Raw genomic sequence first — 24,837 nt, 5'->3', positions numbered from 1 at the left:
ACAACCTGTTATTTGAAAAAGGGCTTCTGAGGATCCCTTCTGCCTACCTCTCAGACACGGAGTGATAAGACAGCTTGAACACAAAAACTGGCAATGGGGGGGTGCTTTTTAATATAGCTGGTCCTTACTGTTATATCACAGAAAAATTGCTATGGACTCTCTTTTTAATTTGCCTTTAGTCTTTTGTGGAACCCTGGGGTTTGAAGAAACTTGCATTACACCATCATGATCCTGTTGTTTTATTAGCAACAATTAAATTTATGTTGTAGAATCTGCTGGGTTGTATTTTATTATTAATTTCATTAATTTTTGTTTTTCATTGAATTGAACTTTATTACCTGAGAGTGTTCCCCACCCCCCACACACACACGCACATGTGCTTTTATTCTTAAATTGCTTACTTGGGGGTTATGGGAAACCTACAGCATTTCATGAGCATTTTAATACCTTCCCTTTTATGTTCCACACCAGTTAGTACTCACTGATTTTTAGTAAACCCTTTTCCCATCTGTACATGATATGATCACATTATATTATCAAATTTGGACTGTCTTCTAAATCTGAAAACATTGGTTGGAAGAAATCGGGTAGAGGCCATTTATTTTTTTCTGTCTTGCACTGAAATGTCTTGTTAGTCAGGGAAGAGAAGCAATAAAGTGCTTCCTCCAGCAGAGCCTGTTTCTCTTTCCCAAAAAAATCAGGCAGAACCCCACTTTGACAGAACTCTAATTGGGCTGGCAGTGATCGTGAGATAATGGCTTTGCCCATAGTTGTAGATGGCCCATTTTACAGATAGTCCTCGACTTAACAACCGTTCACTTAATGACCGTGCAAAGTTACAACGGTACTGAAAAAAGTGACTTATGTCCATTTTTCTCAGTTATAACCTTTGCAGCATCCCCACAGTCATGTGATCAAACTTCAGATGCTTGGCAACTGGTTCATATTTATGGCAGCTGCAGTGTCCCAAAGTCATGTGATCACCTTTCTTCTATCAAGCAAAGTGAATGGGGAAACCAGACTCACTTAACAGCTGGGTTACTAACTTATCAACTGCAATGATTCACTTAACAACTGTGGCAAGAAAGGTCGCAAAATGGGGCAAAACTCACTTAACAAATGTTTCACTGAGCAACAGAAATTTTGGGCTCTGTTGTGTTGTAAGTCAAGGACTACCAGTACAGAGAGAAGTACCAACAATAAGGAGGAAAGAGAAAGGAAAGACGTAACACTTATGAGTGAAGTGTAGGTCTCAAGGTCTTGCTTTGTCTCAAGGTAGACATTCATGGTTTAGTTCACTCCTCAATTTGTCTATTATCTCCCCATCCATGAAATCTGTCCTGCCCAGTGATTTCAGAGTGAATTAATATTTCTCTATAAAGCAGAGCTCCTCTACTATTTTAAAGGTTATTTATTCCTATGGCGCTCCTTGGCATAATCGGCGGTGGTGAAGGGTCTTGCTCATGGAACCTTCTCTGGATTCAACCCATTTAAGCTGGTCCACTAATTTCCAATATAGCCATAGAGAAGACAGTAGCACTGCAGGTCCTGGAACCCTTACAGAAAATGGCTTGTCTAAACCCTTTTGATTCAGAACCAGGTTTGGAGTAGAAATGACCTTGATCACCCTGATGGACTATCTGTCCTGAGAGAAAAAGAATGATGGGGAAGTATTGACTTTCCTTACTCCGTCAGTAGCTTTTGATGCTATTGATTGTGGTTTGGTGTTTTTTTTTTATAGCACTTGAGGGAATTGGGAATAGAACGCATCACTGTTACCTTTCTATATTCTTTCAGAAGGTGGGAACTCTTTGAAAGTTGGTACCATTTTCCATATTATCTAATAGCTTTATGTGGGGTACTAGATAAAGTAACAAATGTGTTATTTGTTGACATTTGAGTTAGACTGTATCAGGTGAATCACAATCTGACTGTAACCAGTGGCTTTTATGTTTTCCCATTTTCACTCTCCCTAGAACATGGCCAGAACACACTAGGCATGTTCTACGTATGTCTCTGGACTAAACTCGTGTGGAATGGACTAGTTGATACAGCCTGTTCCAAACACAGGAATGTGCATGGGATATTTTGCACATCTCTGTAATTTTGTTTCTCATGTAATTTTTATTATCTATTACATGTGACTTTCAAGAAGATTGATTATTGGCACTTTGTTATGTTTCTTACCAACTTGGAAAGAAGGAATGGAAGAGATTTTAAGCCATACAGAGCCATATTAATTTATAGCACATATTTTTATAAATAAAAATGAGTGCCATTTGTGTGTTTGTGTATGTGCACGCATGCATACACATGTAATTTGATTATTTGAAAGAAAATAGAGATTGATTTTGTGACATGATAGCCCAGATCATGTTTGGCAAGGCTAAACTTTCCAGATTGATCTATTGTGTGTTTATAGGCATTTTGTGGTGCCTCAGCTTTTTGTGCTTTTACTAAAGAAATATTTCTGTGGTCCAAAAGAAAATGTTAATTTGTTCAAGTGGAAAACTAGCAAGTCAGTACTTATTAGAATTGTAATGATTCTCTTCTGTATAGTTAGGTAGATTTTTAAGAACTAATGTTCAGTTATCTGAAACTCAGTGTTGCTAAGGCTCTTGGATTTTACATGCTAAAAACAGCAGCCAATAAATGTAGACCAGTGTCATTTTTGTGACTGGCATACAAAGCTGTGGTTATAACAATAAACCACCGAGAGAAGGAACTTCTGAACTTGTCTGCCTTTGCTTAAGTTTCCTGTTTTTCTTCTTTTTATTACTGAGACTGTTGAAGTTAGATTACTAAGAAATTTCTGTTAAAATATTTATGTTTTACCTGATTGGTGCATGCTGCTATAAAACAAATTACAGTCTTATTAAAGTTTTGTTGTGTGACTATCTGAAAATCATTGTTAATGTATCTTTTCAATAATATATGTTTCAGAAAGTAGTTTGGAAACAAATGAAAGGGAAGAAGAGGAAGAAGAAGAAGCAGAAAGCTATTGGAAAATGAAAGTTTTACCAATTTTACATATATTAGAGATTGGTAAATAATATAGTTCTATAAAATTTGTTTGGGTTTCATAAACTAGACTTTTCAAGGCTTCATTCTATTCATTATTTCTAATAATATTTTTCCTATTACCAATTTTAAACAGTCCCATTGCTGGCAAGATAGCCTATATTCCTGCTCTTAGTTTAGACTGGGGGCAAAGTGGAATGGAGCTATAAAGATGTATTTGCAAGGTTTAAAAATCCATCGAGAATGCATACGATAAACATTCAAAGAGGCTGTAAATATTAATGACATATACTAGAAGTAGGTACATTTTAGATGTTTCGAATGACAAATCCCATATTGGGAATTAAAAGACTAAAACATAGACACCACCGTATTTGTGGGATTTTTTTTAATCATAACAAATATAAGCCATTGCTAAATGTAACACTAATTCTGTGATTCAGTTTTTATGTCTTAGCATTGTATATTGTGCTTGCTTAGATTAGTGTTTAAGTATCAAGTAGGGGAGCTCAAGATCTTCAGTAGGCTTTCAGTGGCATATTTGAGGCCACATTTCAAAAATAAGTAGAGCCATGAAAATGGTTTTAGGAATTTTAAGGGGTAAAATGAATGCCCTAAGCATCTGCCAAGTGTTATATATTCATTTCACTCCTTCAGTTCCCTCATCTTAACAAGTGCAAAGAAGCCCTGTATTTTTGATCCCATATTTCTGACAAAACTTTATTGCCTATGAAAAAGATGCTAGCAGGTTACACATGACCCTAGTCTGGTATCTAGTTGCCTTTAGTTGAAGAAAAATGCATGCTATTTCTGGGAAAGGTTTGGATAGTTATATAAACATCTATTAGAATGATACTGACCAAAAGCTATTTATATAATAATAATAATAATAATAATAATAATAATAATAATAATAATAATAATAATAATAATAATAATAATAATATTTTAATTTGTATACCGCCCTTCTCCCGAAGGACTCAGGGCGGTGAACAGGCAGATAAAATATAGATACACACAATAATTAAAAACATCCCTTAAAAAACTAATTTAAATGCCCAAAATGTTAAAAAACGTACTCCCCCGTAGTTTTTATTCCAGGATCATTTTCAGGAGGAGTATTGAAAGGACCTCTCCAGTTGAAGTCCATAAAATTTAAAATAGCTGTGTTTGTTGATAGTGCAGGTTTTGTGGTATTTGTTAAAAAAAGTTACTTTCTTCTTCTTTAAAATACTTGATCACTAATTTTACTTTCTTTTTTTTCCAAATCAAATAGAAAACAATGTAGAAAGTCTCTGTGATGCCTGTACTATTCTTTATCAAACATTGGAAGAAGGAAATATGCTTGGCAAGCGATTCAAGAGGCGAAATTTACTGCTAAAGATGTTATATAAATTAGTTGATGTTACTTCCGATCCTCTTGGCTTGAAATTAGCAAAAATAATTCTGGGTGTAAGTTAAAAATATTATACCTGTTACAGAATGTGATTCTTTGATACTTGTATGAAAGAGGTAGTTTATATCCTGAGAAATACGACTAAACGTTAACTACTAAATCAATTTTTCACAAGAAGTTGCAGAACTGCACTGTTTAAAATTACACTTTTTTTTGTTCTTGTTGTTAGATTTACTTAAAATCTAGGAGATTAACAGTGCAATTATTCCTTTGGCTACTTAGAATTGAGTTTACTTCCAAGTAAATAAATATAGAATTTCATCTCAAGTGATAGCATATGATAGTAGATAAAAATACCATGTGGTCACTGTAGTCAAATTTTTTGAACTAAACTGTTCAACCTACACCAAAAAACAGCTACACTTTGTGAGAATTTTTGCTTTCAAGGTATAACAACAAATGCATTCACTTGAATACATTTACTTGAATTCTAGAGTAAGTCATAAACCACATTTCCTGATTTCTTACTTGGGTGGTTGAATATCAAAGAGATAGATAGCAGAAGAAACTCAAAGAAAACAAATATTCATTATTGTAGTGTATAGTATCTCTCCTAAACCATTCAAAATTTATATAACTTTTTTACAAGCGCTGGCAACAGCTACTATCATATCATGCTCGTGTAATTTGTGATATACTATTTAATTTATTTGAAAGTATGTTTGTCATAGTTGTAACTGAGACATTTGTCAGGACCTTCTAATCATCACCTAGTAGCTCTGTAGTAGCTATAGAAATTTATAAGAACTTGTTGCTAGGTTGTTAACCATTTCCTACTTTCAACAATTTCTCCATTCACACATTCAAAATGGTTTGCTGGATTCAAGTGAAGGGAAAATCTATTCATCAAGGAAATTCAGATTCTCTGTATGTGTGTGGGTTTGCAATATATCTTTATAGATAACAATGATTACATTTTTTCTTCCTGTAATGGGGTGTCTAAAGCAGGATTATTTCAGTTAGAATTACCCAAATGCATGTAACATGGAAATGGATTTAATGTCATTAGATTAACCAGCATCTTGCAGATAGTTTTATAATCACATTCCAGTACGTTGGATGTAACAGGAAGCCCTGTTTTACATGATGTGGTATTGAATGCTGGAGTTGGTGTATAAATGGAGGACAGTTCCTAAGATCGTATTGAAATTTGAACTTTCTTTCTTGTAGATTTTTCCGTCTCCAATAATCTTGGATCAGATAAATGGCTGTTATATGTTGATTATTTGATATGGGAGCTCTTATCTGAGTACTTGTTTCGGAATATGTTTGAAAGCTGTGATAAGGCTCCAAATGTTTCTAGTTTCAGTTAAGTGCAGCATGTACATACAGGTAGTCCTTAACTTACGACCACAATTGAGCCCAACATTTCTGTGGCTAAGCAAGACCAGGGTTAAGTGAATTTTGCCCCATTTTATGATTTTTCTTAACCACCGTTGTTAAGTGAATCACTGCAGTTATTAAGTTAGTAACGCAGTTGTTAAATGAATCTGGCTTTCCCATTGACTTTGCTTGTGAAAACATCACAAAAGATGATCCCGTGACCTTGGGACACTACAGAAATATGAAGCAGTTGCCAAGCATCCAAATTTTGATCACAGGACCATGGAGATGCTGCAGCAGTAAGTGTGAAAAATGGTACCAAGTCACTTTTTCCAGTGCGGTTGTAACTTTGAACGGTCACGAAATGAATGGTTGTAAGTCGAGGACTACCTGGAGTATGAGAGCTGTATGACACATACCTGCTCTTAAAAGAACAGCTAAAACATAAGGTATAGTTATTTAATATATATTCTCTTTTTCCATTTTTCCTTATAGCTGAAAGTGAGTGGGAAGAATCTGCTTAATGTTTGCAAATTAGTATTTAAAATCAGCAGAAGTGAAAAAAATGATTCCCTTATTGAGAATGACCAAATACTGGGTAGGTAAATATGCTATTCTGTGACCGAGTAGAATATCTTTTATAATGTTGAAAAGATAATATACTTGCTGTTATGTGTGGGCGGGGGAATATGAAACTGCCAAATAATTTAGTATAAATACGATTTCAATCTGCGTTTTGGTGTTAATTTTTTTTTTCTGTTTCTGATTTTGCCTATCCTAAATACGTTAATGTTTTTGAAGCTAATGAAGCTAATATTAGCTAATAAGAAATACAAATATTATTATTGGGTAGGAACTGGACATAAAAATTGTAGCTGCAATTGAAGAAAAATATATAGAGAGATAAAAACTAATCCCCAGGCTTATTCTTTGATCTGTTTCATCATGGAATCTAAGTAATATATTCCAAAACCCAATTAGAAAGATATTGTTTGACTTCTTCTCTCTTCCCGCCTAAATGATATATTTTTCCTGCGTCAAAGATTGCAAGACATATTTAAATGGTGAATGGGAGGGAATTTGTTATAATCCTAATTTGCATGAGAAATTAATACTTTGCTTATACATTGCACACAATTCTTTCATCTGGAATTTTGGGGCAAGAAAATGAAAACACTGTGAATCAGATTATTGTTAATCAGACTTTTACATTATCTTTTAGCTAAAGATTAGTTAAAGCATGCACACTTTGGGCACTCAGTCCGGAAAAGGTTAGCCATCACTGGGCTAGACATCTAAAAACGAATGTTAGATTTGTATCCTGTCATCTTAATATGTGATTAATTCAAGGAAATACTTTTGTGTTTATAGGGTAATCTAAAGAATGTTTAGCAAACATTACGTATCAATATCTACATGTTGGAAGTACAGTCCTTGACTTATGACTGCAATTGAGCCCGATATTTCTGTTGTTAAGTGAGACATTTGTTAAGTGAATTTTGCCCCATTTTATGACCTTTCTTGCCACAGTTGTTAAGGGAATCATCACAGTTGATAAGTTAGTAAAACAATTGTTAAATGAATCTGGATTCCCCATTGACTTAGCTTATCAGATGGTTGCAAAAAGTGATCACCTGGCCTTGGGACACAGCAATGGTCATAAATATGAGTCAGTTGCCAAGCATCTGAATGTTGATCACATGATCATGGGGATGCTACAAAGATCATAAGTGAAAAACGGTCATAAGTCTATTTTTTTCAGTGCCATTGTAACTTTGAACGGTCACTAAATGACCTGTTGTAAGTCAAGGATTACCTGTATAAAATTATGAAATGAAACATATGTTTGAAACTTGTTCTATAATTACATAATTTAGTTTAATAGTCATAAGATTCATATGATGCTGGGAAGAGAAATATAATATAACTATATTATTGTGTTATCAATTGTAGACTGAAAATTTAGAATGTATTAAAATATAAAGAAACCTGAATTTAGTTGTGTGTGCTCTGTAGCTAAAAAAATGTTTGATAGAAAGATTCTGCTACATCCGATTTCAAAAGCTAGACTGAAGATAAGTGTTTGTCATAGAAAGAGTGGTCAATATTACTCCCATGTGGTCAAAGCTTATAATTTAGGACCTGAGTTGGTCTCCATCTCTCTTTCATTCTTTCTCTGTGTGTATTTATGTGTGTATTATTTTTACTTGTTTTTATTTCTGTTTATGTGCCTTTAATTTTTTCTCTTTGTTTTTAAATTAAAGTAAGGCAGTTGAATCCAAAAGTAAAAACTGTGCATAGCTGGGTATTACTGTCAGGAAGACGGGATACTTTTTAGTTGACATAAGACACATGTGATTAGTACCTACTAATAATCAGAAACAATTGGCCTCTAATCATTTTTATTATTGTGACCAAGACTTTTCATTATATGCAACTTCCACTGAAGCAAATTAAATTGTGTGCTGATTTCCTTTTTAAAAATGGATCTTCTTGCAATCACTGAGGGCTATATTTGCAAAAAGGAAATTTCCATAGCTTTGCCTTCATCAAAAACTTTCCTGGGTTTGGGAGAATGTTCAGTCCAGGCCTTGGATTTGGGATATGCTCACATAGTTACAATGGAAAAAAACCAGCCAGAAATAGCTTGCATAAACGTAAGCTCCACTGTTGCAAGTTCCTTCTCTTCAACAAATTTTCTCAGCTATTTCTCTTCCCTTATCCCTTATCTGAATTATTGGGATGGCAGATAGTAAATTAATCTTGAGCAACTGTCTTTGCAGTCTCATTGGATGCCTTTATTTCAAAGTACTTTAAATAAATAACAATGCAGAATTATTTATTTCTTTGATCAGTTTTATATTGCTTACTATATCACAAATTCTACTGTAATTTTGTATACAATAATCAATAGTTTATGTATTAATTAATTTAGAAAATGTATATGGCTGCCCAACTCATTCATGGTGACTCTGTGGCAGCTTAGTTAGAGAAGTTATTATTATTTTATTTGATAGTTCCTTAAAAAAAAAAGGCCTGGATGTACTAAACCTCATTCTGCCTGGAGACGGGGTGGGGGGGGAATTGCATTAGAGTGGAAGATTCACATCATGCCAATTTTTTTTGGTAGACTCTCTGCTTGAGATTCTGAGAACTGAAGACTTGCAAACAAACACTGAAGCTTTTCTTTATTGCGCTGGTGCTATAAAATTTATTTCTGGCAATGCAAGGCTCGTTAATGAAATGGTCAACAAGGGAGCTATTGAAATCCTGCTGCAAGTAATGAGAATGATTAATGAAATTAATGAAGATGATACTCGATTTTCCAGTTCAGGACATCTCTTGGTCCAGGTCAGAATTACCTTTTTATTTCAATTATTCACTTATTTCAATTTATTTCTACAAAAAAGTTTCAAGCTTTCTAATGGTGTTCCCTTGCTAGGTTTGACTCTTGGTAGACTGTCCAAGGTTTTTTTCTACCTTAGAAGTATTATGGAAATGGTATGTTACTACTTTTATTCTGAGATGTTTTCCACATTTTCAGTCTAGGCAACTATATTATTCCAGTTTTAACTTTGTGCTACTCTGGTAAATTTTTCTGAATTAGCTAAAGCAACCTAAGGTACAGCAGGCACTTTAATTTAACAGTTCCAGAATGATCTATAACACAGGTGTCAAACTCGCCGTGTCACATTGCTGTCACGTGATGTTTCGCAATGTTTTTCCCCTTCGCGAAGCTGGAGTGGGTGTTCCCTGCGCGTGACGCATCTGGCCTACGGGCTGCCAGTTTGACACCCCTGATCTATTATGTCTGTTATTGGAAACTGATAAATTGTTACTAGAATTTATTGGAAAATTCTTACTACATACCAAAGGAATAGTGAATAAGACATTCCTAGCCTATTGTGACTTCTTGCCAGTTTCTGTCATGTGCAGTAGCTCTAGTTGTATACTTGCTGAATCTGGGTCTTGCATTTGTCTATTTTATTTTACTTTATATGTAAAATATTTGTATAGCGCCTCTTGTCTAAGATTAAGGCAGCATGGTTACTTCTTGCTGACAGGATTATAACAACTACAGTAGCTCAGAGTATTGTGTCAGTATAACATTCCTTTCCTTGGAACAAACAATAGGACATAATATTAAGAAAGAATCATTGAAATAGAGAGAAACAAGATGTATGTTCCATCTAGGACTAATAGGGGATTGGAATGCTAATAAGGCTGATCATGAAATATTGAAATTGATTCCTGATTCCTATAAATAAATATTTACTTACTTACTTACTTATATAATACTATTTTTAGAATCTGCCCATGCCTCTCACATAAGACAATATCACCTTTTAAAATTGTTTAGCTTTACTTTAGACTTGAAAAGAGTCCCAAGTTCTGGTCTGTTTTGTGAAAGGTTGTTTGGGGTCTTTTTTGCTATTCAGGAGTGGATGTAATGCCAAAACAGCGATATTTGTAATGAATATGTTATAGTGGTGGAGAAGGAGAATTTCCTTGTAGTTACTGGAACAATTTATTACTGAATTTTAATAACAGTTAAATGTAAGTTTAAAATAATAAAAAATTCTCATTTGAACCATCTTGAATGTTATTATTCAGGATCTCATATTAAAAGGGCCAGTTCAAACAAAAGGATTTACATTTGAAGAAATAAGCGGGGCCTTCAGTGACTTACAATAAGTACCTCATGTAAGCTGAAATCTGAGGTTTAAAAAAATGTTGAAAGATTTGTTACTGTCTTTGCTATTTAAATGGCCTAATTGTTTGTAAATGTATATAAAGAAATAACTATGCCTTACCATCTGTCAATAAGCTTAATGACTTAAAATGTTTGTATCAAAATACATGTTGTAGCACATTCAAAATAAATAATTGGAATTCCAATGTTATGTTTTTAGAGAAACATTTTGGGTGATTTGACACAAAGGAAGATGAATTGAAGCCTAATAGGTCTCTGTTCAGTTGTGAAGAGAGAGTTAAAAATAAGTCAAAAATAGAGGGAATCAGTGGTGGGTTGCTACCAATTTGCCCTGGTTCGGGTGAACTGGTAGTAGTGGCGGCGGGAAGCTCCACCCACCAACCCGGACGCCATCGAATACGCTCTGCACATGCACAGAAGCTTCTGTGCATGCGCAGAAGTGCTGCATGATCGAAACAATAGCAAAGGTAAGTGAAACCCACCACTGGAGGGAATGGTATGGGATATGTCATTTAGGGAGCTAGATGTTTCCTACGTGGCAGATCTTCTTAGCTATGGCACCTGCATTGTGGAATATCCCATCCCCTGAGTTCGGCTGACACCATCACTCCTAACTTTCTAAAGGCTTCTCAAGAACTGGTTGTGCCATCAGGCTGAGAACTGGTAAACTAGTAAGATGGCTCTCATTATAATCCCTTCACCCATGATTTGTTTTAGTTGTGTTTTATAATTTTTAATGTTATCAATCATAATAATAATTCTTATTATTGCTGTTATTTATGAACTATTGTTTTTTTTAAATTTCTTCTACTCTACTGAGAGTCACTTGTATTGTAAAATGGACAATTATATAAATTTGATAAATAAAATAGAAGTAACAACTCCGAACAACGAATAAAGTTCTTTCAGATAAAAAGTGACTTACAAGTAGGTATGTTTTTAACAATAAAGCCTGTATTATTGTTTCATATTTTGAAGTTTACATAACCTACACCAGAGGTCTTCAAACTTAGCAGCTTTAAGAATTGTGGACTTCAACTCCCAGAATTCTCCAGCCAACATAGCTGGCTGGATAATTCTGGGAGTTGAAGTCCACAAGTCTTAAAGCTGCCGAGTTTGAAAACCTCTGACCTATACTATTTTAAATTTTCCACTGAGCTTCACATTACTGCCATCAGAGGAAGGCTATGCAAATTTTAGTTACATTTTCAAAAATGTCTGGTACTCCTAATAAAATTATGTTTACTGTGTTTGTTTAATTCATATTTAAATGTATTTTCTCTAGCTCACTGCCACTTTACGAAACTTGGTAGACTTACTTCAGTCAAGGTGCAAATTCCTTGAGTATGGAGCAATCCCAGAACTCTGCCTCACATTGGAGAAACGTATTAGTGACAAGGATGTATGTACCAATGTGGCCAGAATATTCAGGTAACCCCACTATTTTTTTTAAAAAAATACAGCGTAGATCTTTTTGCCTCTTCAGCAACTGCCTCGTTATCTATTGAAGTGGTTGCTTCCATGGAGATACTGTTTATATTTCTGTTGAAATACTTTGGATCAGTATAGCGTTTAATTCCTGAACGATTGTCTTGGCTGACTTTTTTGAATAAGTAAACACAAATCTTTTGCAATCTAAACACAAGTAGGCCACCCACAGTCTTCTGGGCGCCCTTGAGTACATTATCTTTTTTGACTTGTGGTTTTTGTAAGGGTGTTAGTTCTTCTCTCCCTCACCCAGCCAGCAGATAGGATTATTATTCCTTGCTTTAATGTTGTAACCTGCCTTAGGATTGCTATGAGAAGGGAGGAAGAAATGTTATTGCTTCCTCCTTCTTCACAGCAACCGTGCTCAAGATTGCGGATTTTTAAAATGACTTTAGCATAAGCAAAAGAGAACTTGGCCTCAAGATCATTAAGCATGAAGAGCATAAGACCTCTTCCATTGTCCCTTTTAAATATTGTTGCTTTTCACTGCTAGATAAGGTGCAGTACTAATTTTGAGTTGATTTATTGGGAAGGGATTAAGTTCTGCTTACTCCCCAAAAGATCTTATGCTGAATACTATTCTGTGTGTGTGTGAAGGTGTATTTGAATGGATGGATGTGTATGTGTAAGCAACCAATAGATACGGCCTCGGGTTACTAACTTAACTCACCCCTCAAAAACATCCCCATAGGAATGAATTAGGGCCATTGCTTGTTTAACACAGAAAACTTCTTATATTCCATTCCTTATGTGATTCCTTCAGAAAAAGAATGCCACTATATTAAAGAGGAAATCTGTCTCCTGTTGCAGTGGCCAATGGCAGTAGGCAGCATTTAAGGCTGAATACAATAATATGTTTACTTTTTTCCCCCCTTCTGTTCAGTAATCCATAATTAAACGGTCCAGTGAAACAGGTCAAGGTCTTCTTGCCATCAGCTGAGAACCTCAGGACTTGCCATCTTTGTTTCGCCGTCACTGCTGCTGTTACATCTTTTCTTTCTTCTCATAAAAATACCACTTTGCTTTACAGCAGACACTTCCTGTGTGTGAGATCCTTGGTGCTCTCTGAGCTTGGTTGTTTTTTTGCAGACATTTCATTACCCAAACTAGGTAACGTTTTCAGTGCACTAATGATGTTACCTAGTTTGGGTAATGAAACGTCTGCAAGAAAAAAACCAAGCTCAGAGAGCACCAAGGATCTCAACCCTCAGCTACAAATATTCTCCTTTATTGGTACTTCCTTATTTTTTTTTGCTACTGCATTATCCTTGGCTGCTGCCGCTTTGTCTTTCTTGTTGAGGTGCTTGAAGATGTTTGTGTTGTCTGCCAGAAATCATAGTGGGACTCAAAGAAACAGTAGAGGGATTGGAGGTTATCTTCTACTAGCAACTTAAATTAGCATATTTTTTGCACTATAAGATGCTCTGGACCATAAGATGCACCTAGATTTTGAGGAGAAAAACAAGGGGAAAAAACTGCCTCTGACTCCTAGCAATTTGTCTCGTTGCACCAAACAGCAAACAGCCTGGTCAGCTGCAGCACAGCCTGATTTAGCACGAGCAGCTGATTGGCGGTCGGATTGGCCTCCCGGAATACCACCGATCAGCTGTTCCAGGCTGTGGGGATTGCCACTGCCGCCCCTCATTGCTGCCACCTATCACCGCCTCCGCACATCCTGTTTTCAGCCTGTTCTTGCCCCATTTTCGGCCTCTACACATCCTGTTTTTGTCCCGTTCCAGGTGGCTGGGATCAGCAGCGATTCCTGCCACCTGGAACAGGTTGAAAATGGGGCATGCGGAGGCAGTGATAGGCGGTAGCGGTGATGAGTGGCGATGGTAGCAGTGGATGGCGGCGATCCCCGCAGCCTAGAACAGCTAATTGGTGGTATTCTGGGAGGCCAATTCAACTACCAATCAGCTGCTCATACTAAATCAGGTTTTGCTGAATCTGACCAGGCTGTTTGCTGCAAGGAGACAAATTGCTGGGAGGCAGAGGCTGAAGGGTGGGGGCCAGTGGGAGGGCAGGGCTTCAGCAACATTCACTGTATAAGATGCACAGACATTTCCATCCACCTTTTTTTGGGGGGGGGAGTGTGTCTTATAGACCGAAAAATACGATAAACGTTTGATTGTTATTATTCCTTGTGATAGAATTGATTTTTTTATGCTATCAAAGTCAATAGTTATTTCTATTGAACTGTACAAAAATAGACAATGCTGGCTTTTTCATTTTGTACTATGAATAATGTTTAAAACCAAAACAAAATACTTAGATTTTAGTTGGAAATCATAAAAGAAAATCTCATCTATATTATTGTTTCAAACATGCAGCAAACTTTCTTCCTTCAACGACTGCTGTACAGCTTTGGCAGATTGCTCCAGATGTTATGCCTTATTTTTAGTCCTGCTAAACAAATACCCAACAAAGCAGGTCAGTTTTTTTAATCGCCTGGGTTTTTTTATATTTTAATCCTTTAATGTTCCTGTGGGGTTATATGTATGTTAGTCCATTTTTAGAAACAAATTCCATGTGTATTTTCCAGATAGAAATGAATGTCTTCAGCCATTTAGGCATTTAAAAATAAGTTCCTGGTGCAATGCAGTCCTTTACTTATAATCACAATTAGGACTAGAATTTCTGTTGCTAAACAAGATGGTTATTAAGTGAGTTCCACTTGATTTTATGACCTTTTTTGTCATGGTTGTTAAGCAATCACTGCAGTTGTTAAATGAATCGCATGGTTGTTATGTGAATCTAGTTTCCTCCATTGACTTTGTTTGCTGAAAGTCAGTTGGGAAAGTCACAAATGGTGATCACATGACCTTGGGATGCAACAACCTTTGTAAATACATGCCAGTTGCCAAGTGCCTGAACATGTCATCATAGAGATAATGTGGCTGTTGTATGTGCGAGAACTGGTTGTAAGTCACTTTTTTCAGTGTTGTAACTTTGAACAGTTACTAAGGTAAGCTAATGGTTGTAAGTCAAAGACTATCTGTAGATGTAGATAGTACAAACCTCCTACTTACTGAGACGTAATAATAGAGGGGAATCTACAGATTTAAGGGCTTGGAAGTTTCTTGGTCCTGAAACTTCTATATTTGGCCAAAAATGGAACAACAAATAAAAGGAAAAAAGACTGATTTTTAGAATAGTAGGAATGCATTAAAACAAATATTTTTTTTCATAAGAGCAGATTAAATGTTTCTTTTGACTGTGTTGCTATGTGAAGATCCCAATTCATTACAAATTGACGTAATTATATATTTTTTACTTGTGTCAGTTTTTAATGTGGTAATTTATACTGAAAGAGTCAGTAAGGCATCAGGTTAGAAACAAGGAGCTCATGATTTCTAGTCCCACCTTAGGCATGAAACCAGCTAGGTGACCTTGGACCAATTGTGCTCTCTCAGCCCCTGAGTAGGAGGCAATAGCAAACCAACTCTGGAAAATCTTGCCAAGAAATTTGCAGGTTCTAATCTAGGCAGGAATCAAAAATACACACTTCTCTCTTAATGTTAATTCCATTATTATTGTTGTTTTGGATGTCTATGCCATAACAATGGAATCTTTTCCCCTCTTCTACTATGAATTATTGCAGAGGAGTACTGATGCACACAAGGCAGAGCTCCATCCCTAAATAATGCACAATAAAACAACTGTTTCATAGACAGTTATTGAATCTGTGTTGCTTTTACACAAATTAATAACTATGTTGCTGGGTTATAGTTGGGTAGTGTGGTTTTGAGATTTGATTTAGATCTTTTATTGAAAACAGTGTTATAAATGTGGGCTTAGAATTGTGAGAAGTTATGTTTTGAAAATATTGCTAGAGTATATGCTCCTATAAGGAATGTTTTATGCTATTTGTATGTGTAAAAGTGATAGATAAATAAAATCATGCTTGGTTGCATTATGTATTATTTCACTTTTGTACTAAGTATGAACTGTTTATTCAATATTCAATATGAACGGAAGTGAGTTAGATATTTTTTTTCAAACATTGAATTATTTATTGAAATGAAAATTATCAGTTTTCATTTGCAGCGGATTATTTCCTTTCTTATGTTCAATTTCAGGACTTAGTTATCCGTATCATTTTCATTCTTGGCAATTTAACAGCAAAAAACAATCGAGCCCGGGAACAATTTTTTGAGGAGCAAGGAAGCATTGATACACTGATAGCACTTTTCCAGACTTACTGTGAAAATGTTCCTAATCGTAAACTTTGGAAAGATGGTGAAATAAAGAATCTCAGACACCCTTCTGAAGCAGAAGATATTCTCATCAAGCTGATAAGAGTGATTGCCAACCTGTCCATTCATCCAAATGTAGGTGCATGTTTGGCAACTAATCATCACATTGTGGCATTACTTATTACAGTACTTGGTAAGAACTGCTTTTGAATATATAATCTGTAGAAGACAAACCATAAATGTCAAAATCATTTGGCTGACATTAATTTATGTCAGACTTCCCAGCGCCAATGTACATTTTCTGAAAGCATTAGACACTCTTAGAACTGTTGCTTGTCCACTTTCCTGAACTATAAGCAAATACTTTCATTATATCTGGAACAATTTTTTAAAAGGTTCTTGGGTACTCATGCCCAGTGGATAACCCAGATCTGGTCATATCAGTTGGAATTGAAATCTAACATAATTTGAGGGCACCAGGCTGGGAAAGGCTGGAAGGTTCAGAAATACAGAACTAGATGCATAGTTAAAAGTTCACCATTCTCTTTTATCTGTAAGCTCATTGACTGTTTCAGTGTCCTACTGTTTAATCCACATCCTGGAAAATATGTATTAGTTGTATACTGTATAAATTAGCCATTTTAAATGATGGATTTCAATTCGCCTTGCTGCATCGCAATTGTGTAGCCCATAAAGACCATTATAATTGGGACAGCATTCCTGTAATTCTTTGTTTGAATTCTGTGCATTTTAAAAACTATGATGACCATCATCTACAGGGGTACCAATTTTATTAGCTAATCAGAAATTAGAAAAGAGAATTGGCAGGAATTTTGTCTTCACATTTTTTTCTTTGCTTTTTTCAAAACTTTCCAAGGTCTTTATGGGCATATCATGTATTCAGATGTCAGTGTGAAGGGCTTCTCCTGGAAAAAAAAATCTATGTGGTACTAACAGTCAATACTGACTTGGTGCCACCTAATCAATCAATGAATGAAGGACTTCAGTAAAATGAATGTGTACATCTACTTGTATAAAAAACACACGGTTTCACTTTGAAATGGCCTCAGACAAAAAGGCTGAATTCAGCATCAGAATTTTGTTGAAATGTTGCCAATTCCTTATTACAGCAGTTAATTGACTTCATTTTATGATGTCAGTATAGCTTTTTATACAAGGGAATATAGCTTTTTATACAAGGTGGCTCAGGGGCTAGGACGTTGAGCTTGTCGATCGAAAGGTTGGCAGCTCAGTGGTTCAAATCCCTAGTGCTCCCGTTACTTGTCCCAGCTTCTGCCAACCTAGCAGTTTTGAAAGCACGTAAAAATGCAAGTAGAAAAAATAGGAACCACCTTTGGTAGGAAGTTACCAGCGTTCCGTGTGCCTTTGGCGTTGAGTCATGCCGGCCACATGACCACGGAGACATCTTCGGACAGCGCTGGCTCTTTGGCTTTGAAATGGAAATGAGCACCACCCCCTAGAGTCGGGAACGACTAGCATGTATGTGCGAGGGGAACCTTTACCTTTTTATAGCTTTTTATACTAGAATGACTGAAGTTATGATGAACTACATAATCAGTATCATGATAGAAGAGTGAAGTTTTCCCTTCTAAATCACTAGAGTGCAAGTCGATTGATGAATGTGAGGAATTGGTTATTAATGCCATTGCAACAATCAACAATTTATCCTTTTATCAAGTGAAGAATTCCGTAATCCAAGAGAAGAAATTACATATTGCAGAATGTAAGAATATTTTAAAAGTTAATTCTCTCATCTTTCTATTACATGGTAATGCTCAGGATTGCTTATGAATATTATAGGTTTGAACAAAAAATCATAAAACTTAATTTAATGATTTTTTTAGACAATTTTGTAATGATAAAGCTGGTCCAATTTGGCTTAATCTTTGTCATGTTTGCCTTTATTGATTAGCCTTATAAACAATATACTGATTTTGTAAACTGGTTGATTAGCATATTACTCCCCTTTCACTAGTTTTGTCTTGTTTTTGTTCCTAATTCGTGTCAAAGGCTTGTCTAATATAAAACATTATTCTTTGAGTCTATAGATAATAAAGCTGAACTGCACATCACTCAAAGATGTCAGATCAGAATTCACGGGACAAAATTTTCAGACACACAATATGTTAATAGGGATTTTCTGTCTTTGTAGATATTGCTGAATTGCTCTTCTAACATCTCTCGCAATTGGCTGTGCTGGCTGAGTTTGCCAGAACTTGCAGTTCAGCATCTTTTGAAAGGGCACAAACACCACAACTCTGATATGCATGGTATTTTTTAAAAGTTGGAGTCTTGTTTACAAGAGATTTAGCAGTAAAGAGGAAAGATAACTTCCTGATTAAGTAAGAAAAGTGCCAAGATTGTCTGGATGTTCAGTAAGATTAATGGAGGTTTGTCAGCAGATAAGGAACAAAGGCAGGAGAAATGTCAAGTTTTACAAGGGTGAGATTAAAAGTGAGAAAGTAATTGTTACGAGGGCAGTTTCAGCAGAATGTAGAAAATAAAGGGAAATAATACTTTAAAGCTTTTTTCCCCTGGTTCTTCCACTGACTAGGCTTCCCTAATTAGTGGAATATATACAGTCCTGGTCTAATTGTTTGTTTCAGTGAGTCCCTAAGTAAAAATAAACTGGCATAACCTCTGAATGGTGAAGAGTTAAACACAACATCTTTGTGAAAATTTAACTGCACACCTATTATTTTTGTGCAGTAGTTAACAGGTTCCAAGTTTTAAAACAAACCCCAGTAAATACTGTGGTTGCAAAAGTTTGGACACCTTTTCGGTGGATATTTTGAAATACTTCCTTTGGCAGGAAAAAAAAATGTTTTCAAACATTTCTGGTAATGACCTAAGAAAACTTTTGGGAACTTTTTCATGGAGAACTTTTCTAAATCAGAAATATTTTAGATCTCCTTGCATGAACTACACATTTGTGTTCTCCCTATAGATTTTCAATAATACTCATTTCTGGGTACTGTGAAGGATTGCAAAAACCTTTCTTTTCTGTAAATAGGGTTGATTTGAAAATTGTCTTGCTGAAGTATCCAACTGTTTTAAACTTCAGTTTCATTGACTGTGGATATTACTTCTATACTATGTTGATGTCCTGTTTTTAGTGTTAAAATTTGATCAAGGGTAACTCGAATTATGCATACCATTGTATAAATTGTATTTATATGTAGGTGTCATGGCCCTTTTAGCCTGAAGCACAACACACAACAATTTTTTCCTCTAGTCTGAGAGGCTAAAATAAAGATGCACTCATTGCTTAGTTTGGCCTTCTGGGAGACATATTTAACTGCCCTGTTTTTGGAATAAGATACTTATCCCTTAAAATATATATCCAATGCAGTGTATTTTCCACTTACAGTGCTTTTAAAGATGTTAATGAGCAGTCATATGGATGGAATTCTGGAGGCTATTCGTGTCTTTGGTAATCTTTCTCAAAACCATGAAATCTGCAATTTTATTATACAGCGAAAAGGTGAGTTCCTATCTCATTAGAAATAACCATGTTAAGTAACACAAAATCATATATTCACAAAATGTTGCCTGTTAGATTTTGCTTAAAAGAAATGGCTGTTAAAACAATCAGCACAGAAAGAGTTCTATTTGAGAATGCTTGGACAAGGGTCATAAAAGGAGATGGTTAAATTTAAGGAGAATTTGCAAAGGCAGGTATATCATTTCATACTACACTCGGATTGCCTTCCAATTAAAATACCTGCTTTTTTACTTTTAAAAAATTGAAAATTTAACGAGACAGCAATGCATGAGTTCAGCTTTGTATCAGGTGACTTTTTAAGAAGACATCAAGAGTAATTGTGCTGAAAGTAGTCATGCCAAGTGTTCGTGTTGAGATTATTGGGATAAACCCTTTGAAAAATACGGCATTTTCATTAATTGCATAGAGAGTTGATAACTGCTACAGAAGAGAAGTCAGTATTTCAGTCCTTTAGAAGTAGCATAGTAGTATTGTAATGGTGCATCTGATAGTTATCTGTTCTTAAAAGCAAGTTTGTTCTCTTTGATTTTTTTTCTTCTGTGATCTAGTGTACAAGTTCATGATTGCTTTGCTTGATGCCAAGCACCAAGATGTCTGCTTTTCAGCCTGTGGAGTTCTCCTCAATCTTACTGTGGATAAAAGCAGGCGGAATATTTTGAATGAAGAAGGAGGAATTAAAAAGTAAGTCCTAGAAAGTGGCTGAGTCAGAAAAAAGATTGCTGAAATTCACACGGGGGTGGAGGATATCTAATATATTGTTCTTTCTATTTTCCTACAAGGCTTCTACAAAGACTCTAGTTTTCAAGGGTTTAATAACAGCTATTCACCTATTATTACAACAGATTAATCGATTGCTTGAGAGATTTTGGGCCCACAGACTGGCAACTGGCTGGTTTGATATGCAAAACTTTGTGGAACTACAGTGAGAATGTTACAAGTAATGACCCCTGCTTTGAAGATGATGACTCAAATGGTCTATTAGTTCTTCTTATGACATTTCTAGGTAAGCTCTAAAAGCTGTTTCTTTAATGAATGGAAATAGGACATACAGAAAGTTGTTTACATGACTTTTTTTCTATGTAGCCCATTATTTTCTTTACAGTCTTTCCAGAGTCTTAGCAAGAAATCATTACTAGCAATAACAATAGCACTTATATACCACATCATAGTGCTTTACAGCCCTCTAAGCGGTTGACAGAGTCAGCAAATTGTAAATTGCCTCCAACAATCTGGGTCCTTATTTTACTGACCTTGGAAGTATGGAAGGCTGAGTCAATCTTGAGCTGGTCAGGATTGAACTCCTGGCAGTGAGCAATGAGTTAGCCTGCAATAATACATTCTAACATTCTGCCACCATGAAAGCTAGCTGGGTAATATTTGGCTAATCACTCCCTCTCAGCCTCAAGAAGGTGGCAGTGGCAAACCATCTCAAAAAATACTGCCTAGAAAACTCCATGATGTAATCAGGAGTCAAGTCTGACTTAAAGGCAGGAAAAAACCCAAATACCAAACCTCTTCAGGATATTTATCTTAAGACTTTTATGCACATTCTTTTCTTTAGATCAGGGGTGTCAAACTTGAGTTCATTGAGGGCCACATTAGGGTTGCATTTGACCTCGGGATGGTGGGTGAGGCTGGGGTGGGCGTGGCCAGCTTGATGTCACTCTTGTTAGGGACGCCTGTGGAGGCCCAAGTGGGGCTGGGGGGGATCCATTCCTCCAGCGGAGGAAGACAAGACCAGGAGAGGGTCAAACCCTTGTCCTCACCATCTCAGGCCACGTGGAGGACCCCCGGATGGCAGGGCAGGCTGTCCAGAGCCCTAGGCAGCGGAGGATAAGCGCCCAGCCTATCCTTTGAGCTCCCAGGGCACCAGGACCCCACAGCCCACCTCCGCTTCTCCAAGAAGGTGCCTGGCTGCGCATACCTCCTCGAGGCTGCTGCTGCTGTGCTCACTCTCCTTGGCCATGTTGCTCATGGTGTGTGCAGGAAGGGCAAAGTGTGTGGGTCAGAGGGAGGCCCACTCCCTCTCCATGCGACCCAGCTTTGTAACAAAAGCATCCTCAGAGATAGGATGGGAAACCACCAGGAGAGTTCAGGAGGAGGAAACAAGGGAATGGGGAAATGGCAGCAGGGCTGTTGGTGGCCAAGTGCTAAGGCAGCTCGCATGGCCCTCCTGAGCTCTGTTTTCAGCTGCCACGGCCGCCTCCAGTACGCTGCCAGCTACCACCAGGTTGTAAATCAGCGCCTGGTTGGCCTGGGTCAGGCTGAGGCACTGTGGCCAGTCCTTCGCTGTTTCCAGGGGTGGCCCTGCGGGCCGGATTTAAACACTCCATGGGCCAGATCCGACCTGCAGGCCTTGAGTTTGACACCTTTGCTTTAGAGATTCTTCTTTGGGTTGGTAGCAGATACATTCAAATAGATGTGTGAATAACTCTTAAATTGTTTTAAGTTATATTTAATGTTGATTGGTAGGCATTCTTTTTCTTGCTGTAGATGAAGAACTGGCACTGGCTTACAGTTTTGACAGTGACTTAAGAGAATATCACAAACTTTATTGGGAAACAGAGTTCAAACCTGTGGCACACAAACTTCTCCAGAGAATTCAAAATTGAAAATCATTACTTGAGTTCCTAATACTACGTGTTTCAAGATGGGTGTTGAATCAATCAATGCACAAATCACTTCTGCAGCTGCTTTTGCAAATCATTAGATATCAAAACATTTCAGTATGTTTCCATGAAAAATGCCTTTTTGTTTTTTAATTTTTCTACATAGCATAGACATTCATTGTAGAATACCGTTTTCTTAAATTTCCAGTGGCATTTAGGAAACATAAAAATAAACTAATTGCAACATCTGAATTGAGTATCTTTTTGATTTAACTTTATAATAATGTTATGCTTTATATTTAAGATTTTATTAAAGATTGCAAAAATTAATACCATAATTATCAAGTATAGATCAAGGAATTCAGACAGCATTCATTGTTAAATAATTTTGTTAGGTTTTAATATATAGAATAGTATTGCATTTGATCAACAATTTCAAAATGAATTTTTAGATGATTCACACTAACATTCTCCACCTAATATTTTAAAAATGTATTGAAAATCACAGTATAAATGCAGATTTTTACTTTTAAACTATTGTAAATGTATTTATGTGATAAGATTATAATCCTTGTCCCTTTATTGATAAGCCAATCTGGTAAAGCAAGATAGTTATTTGATTTCACAAATGAAATTCATAGAGCAGGGAATGAAATTGGTATTTTTAGCCAAAGCCAACTTTAAAATTGCACATTTGGCTTATATGTTTTGGATCAGCATTTGCCTTGCATTTTTGAATAAAGGAAATAGCAGATGCTTCCTGTTGAACTGTCAAGAATTGCAGTTTAACTTTTGTCGTTTTTCTCTCAAACAAATTAGAAATACACACCAGACACAGCATTCATTCGTCTATTTCGTAATGAATGATACAGGTATTAATGTAAGAAGTCTGAAAAAAAGAGGAAAATGTTATTTTTTTATTTAAACAACCCAGTAATACTAACAAAGACCTCATACAAAAAGTGTCCATATATTTTACACATGCACACACTCACATACGTATATCAAAGTCACTTACAGGGTTTTGTTTTTGTTCTTATCCTATTTTCTTGTTTAACTACATAAGCTGCTACTTAAGGGGCAGACTGTAGAAATGAGTGTTTTAGTAAGAAGCTATTTGAGGCCTGAATTGATATTTCGACACCTTTGATAGCTTCTAGGAATACTGAAGAAGTAAGATTTTCTATCCTTGCTCTCAACTATTCAATTTTTTCACAAAGTTGCAGATTTTTAAGCAGCTTTGATAGTCTCGCACTGCCTCAGTCTGAAATAATAGACCAATCTAGACAGCAAAAGATTCTCTTAACAATCAAAACTATTAATGTAACATCCTGTTCAGCTCTGCATTATCAGCAAGGAGCTTCTCTAACATCACATACAATGTAGGCTCAGACAATAGCATTACTTGCATTTGTTTATAGCTTAATAACTGGAATCGCTAGTTTCTTCATTTAACCAGCATGTTCAGCAGCATCAGGACTTTTATAACATTATTCACCCTTATATCAAAAGCAAAATTCTTATTTTCCAGATTCTTACTTATTTCTGACAATACATGACGATTTTGGTAATTAGTTGTCTGCCAGAAGTCACTGCCTCCTATGCTAACTAGAGCAGGCTGGAATCCGTTTGATTGTGTCTCTGAACAACTGTCCTACCACCAACCTCAACATCAGCAGTAATATCCCACTAAGGAAGGAGCAATAATACTAGTAGTAGCAGTAGGAATAATAATAAACACTATGGCACAAATAATTTCATGGCTTTTAGCCCCTGCTGGTTGAGAAGCCCCATAACAAGCCTTGGTAAATTGCCCCTGCGGCACCTTCAATTACTACTGCCCAAAGTTTTCACGTCATGTAACGAGTAATGGCTCTCAGAGCATAAAGCAGTTCAGCTTGCATCCGTGCTTCTATGAGAAGCAAATTGACATGAACCTTAAAGAAAACAATAAAAAAAAGAGTTGGGTTTAGTGTCTTTTGTGCAGTACAGTATTCTAAAGCATGCAGAAATGCTGCTAATATCTGAACTGAAGCCAGATGGAAATCCACGAATATACTAGTGGCTAATGATGGCAGGGATATTATGCTACAGCCTATCAGGTGGACTGTTGCCTCCATACGATAGCTATATGCGCAATATTCATTAGGCTGTGATAGCAATGGCACAGTGCTTTTACAGCCCTCTCTAAGCAGTTTACAGAGTCAGCATATTGCCTCCCAACAATCTGGGTTCTCATTTTACTGAGCTCAGAAGAATGGAAGGCTGAGTCAACCTTGAGCCTGGTGAGAGTTGAACTGCAGGCAGTCAGCAGTTAGCAGAAGTAGCCTACATTACAGCATTCTAACCACTGTGCCACTAGGCTTTAGGCCTGGAATGACTTACATCTTATTAGGCGAGACAAGGTAGCTGTAATCATAAGGACCTACAGAATTTTCTTCAATATAGAAGAAATGTGTTGTGATTTCTGCTAAAAGCAATAATGCAAAGACAAAAATTTTACA

General features: G+C 36.3%; 2 protein-coding genes across 5 annotated transcripts in view; one reads left to right on the top strand and one right to left on the bottom strand.

The window, feature by feature from the left end:
• Positions 1-23,048, top strand: part of ARMC2 (armadillo repeat containing 2) — a 39,611-nt gene extending 16,563 nt beyond the window's left edge. The window contains exons 8-19 of the mRNA XM_058174205.1: positions 2,944-3,045; positions 4,298-4,473; positions 6,296-6,398; positions 8,931-9,151; positions 11,800-11,945; positions 14,333-14,432; positions 16,082-16,391; positions 17,820-17,942; positions 19,590-19,703; positions 20,273-20,405; positions 20,567-20,727; positions 22,218-23,048. Of these exons, the coding sequence (XP_058030188.1) occupies positions 2,944-3,045; positions 4,298-4,473; positions 6,296-6,398; positions 8,931-9,151; positions 11,800-11,945; positions 14,333-14,432; positions 16,082-16,391; positions 17,820-17,942; positions 19,590-19,703; positions 20,273-20,405; positions 20,567-20,727; positions 22,218-22,336 (1,808 nt within the window). The 3' untranslated portion in view covers positions 22,337-23,048. The remainder of the gene's footprint in view (positions 1-2,943; positions 3,046-4,297; positions 4,474-6,295; positions 6,399-8,930; positions 9,152-11,799; positions 11,946-14,332; positions 14,433-16,081; positions 16,392-17,819; positions 17,943-19,589; positions 19,704-20,272; positions 20,406-20,566; positions 20,728-22,217) is intronic.
• A 307-nt stretch (positions 23,049-23,355) lies between these two features.
• Positions 23,356-24,837, bottom strand: part of SESN1 (sestrin 1) — a 54,105-nt gene continuing 52,623 nt past the window's right edge. For all 4 annotated transcript variants that reach the window (XM_058174217.1, XM_058174234.1, XM_058174230.1 and 1 more), the window contains one exon: positions 23,356-24,270. In XM_058174217.1, coding sequence (XP_058030200.1) covers positions 24,184-24,270 — 87 coding nt within the window. In that variant the 3' untranslated portion in view covers positions 23,356-24,183. The remainder of the gene's footprint in view (positions 24,271-24,837) is intronic.

This window comes from Ahaetulla prasina, chromosome 1, assembly GCF_028640845.1.
Source record: "Ahaetulla prasina isolate Xishuangbanna chromosome 1, ASM2864084v1, whole genome shotgun sequence".
NCBI lineage: Eukaryota > Metazoa > Chordata > Lepidosauria > Squamata > Colubridae > Ahaetulla > Ahaetulla prasina.
Note: the sequence above shows the minus strand (reverse complement) of the source record. Positions and strands in the feature narration are given on the sequence as shown.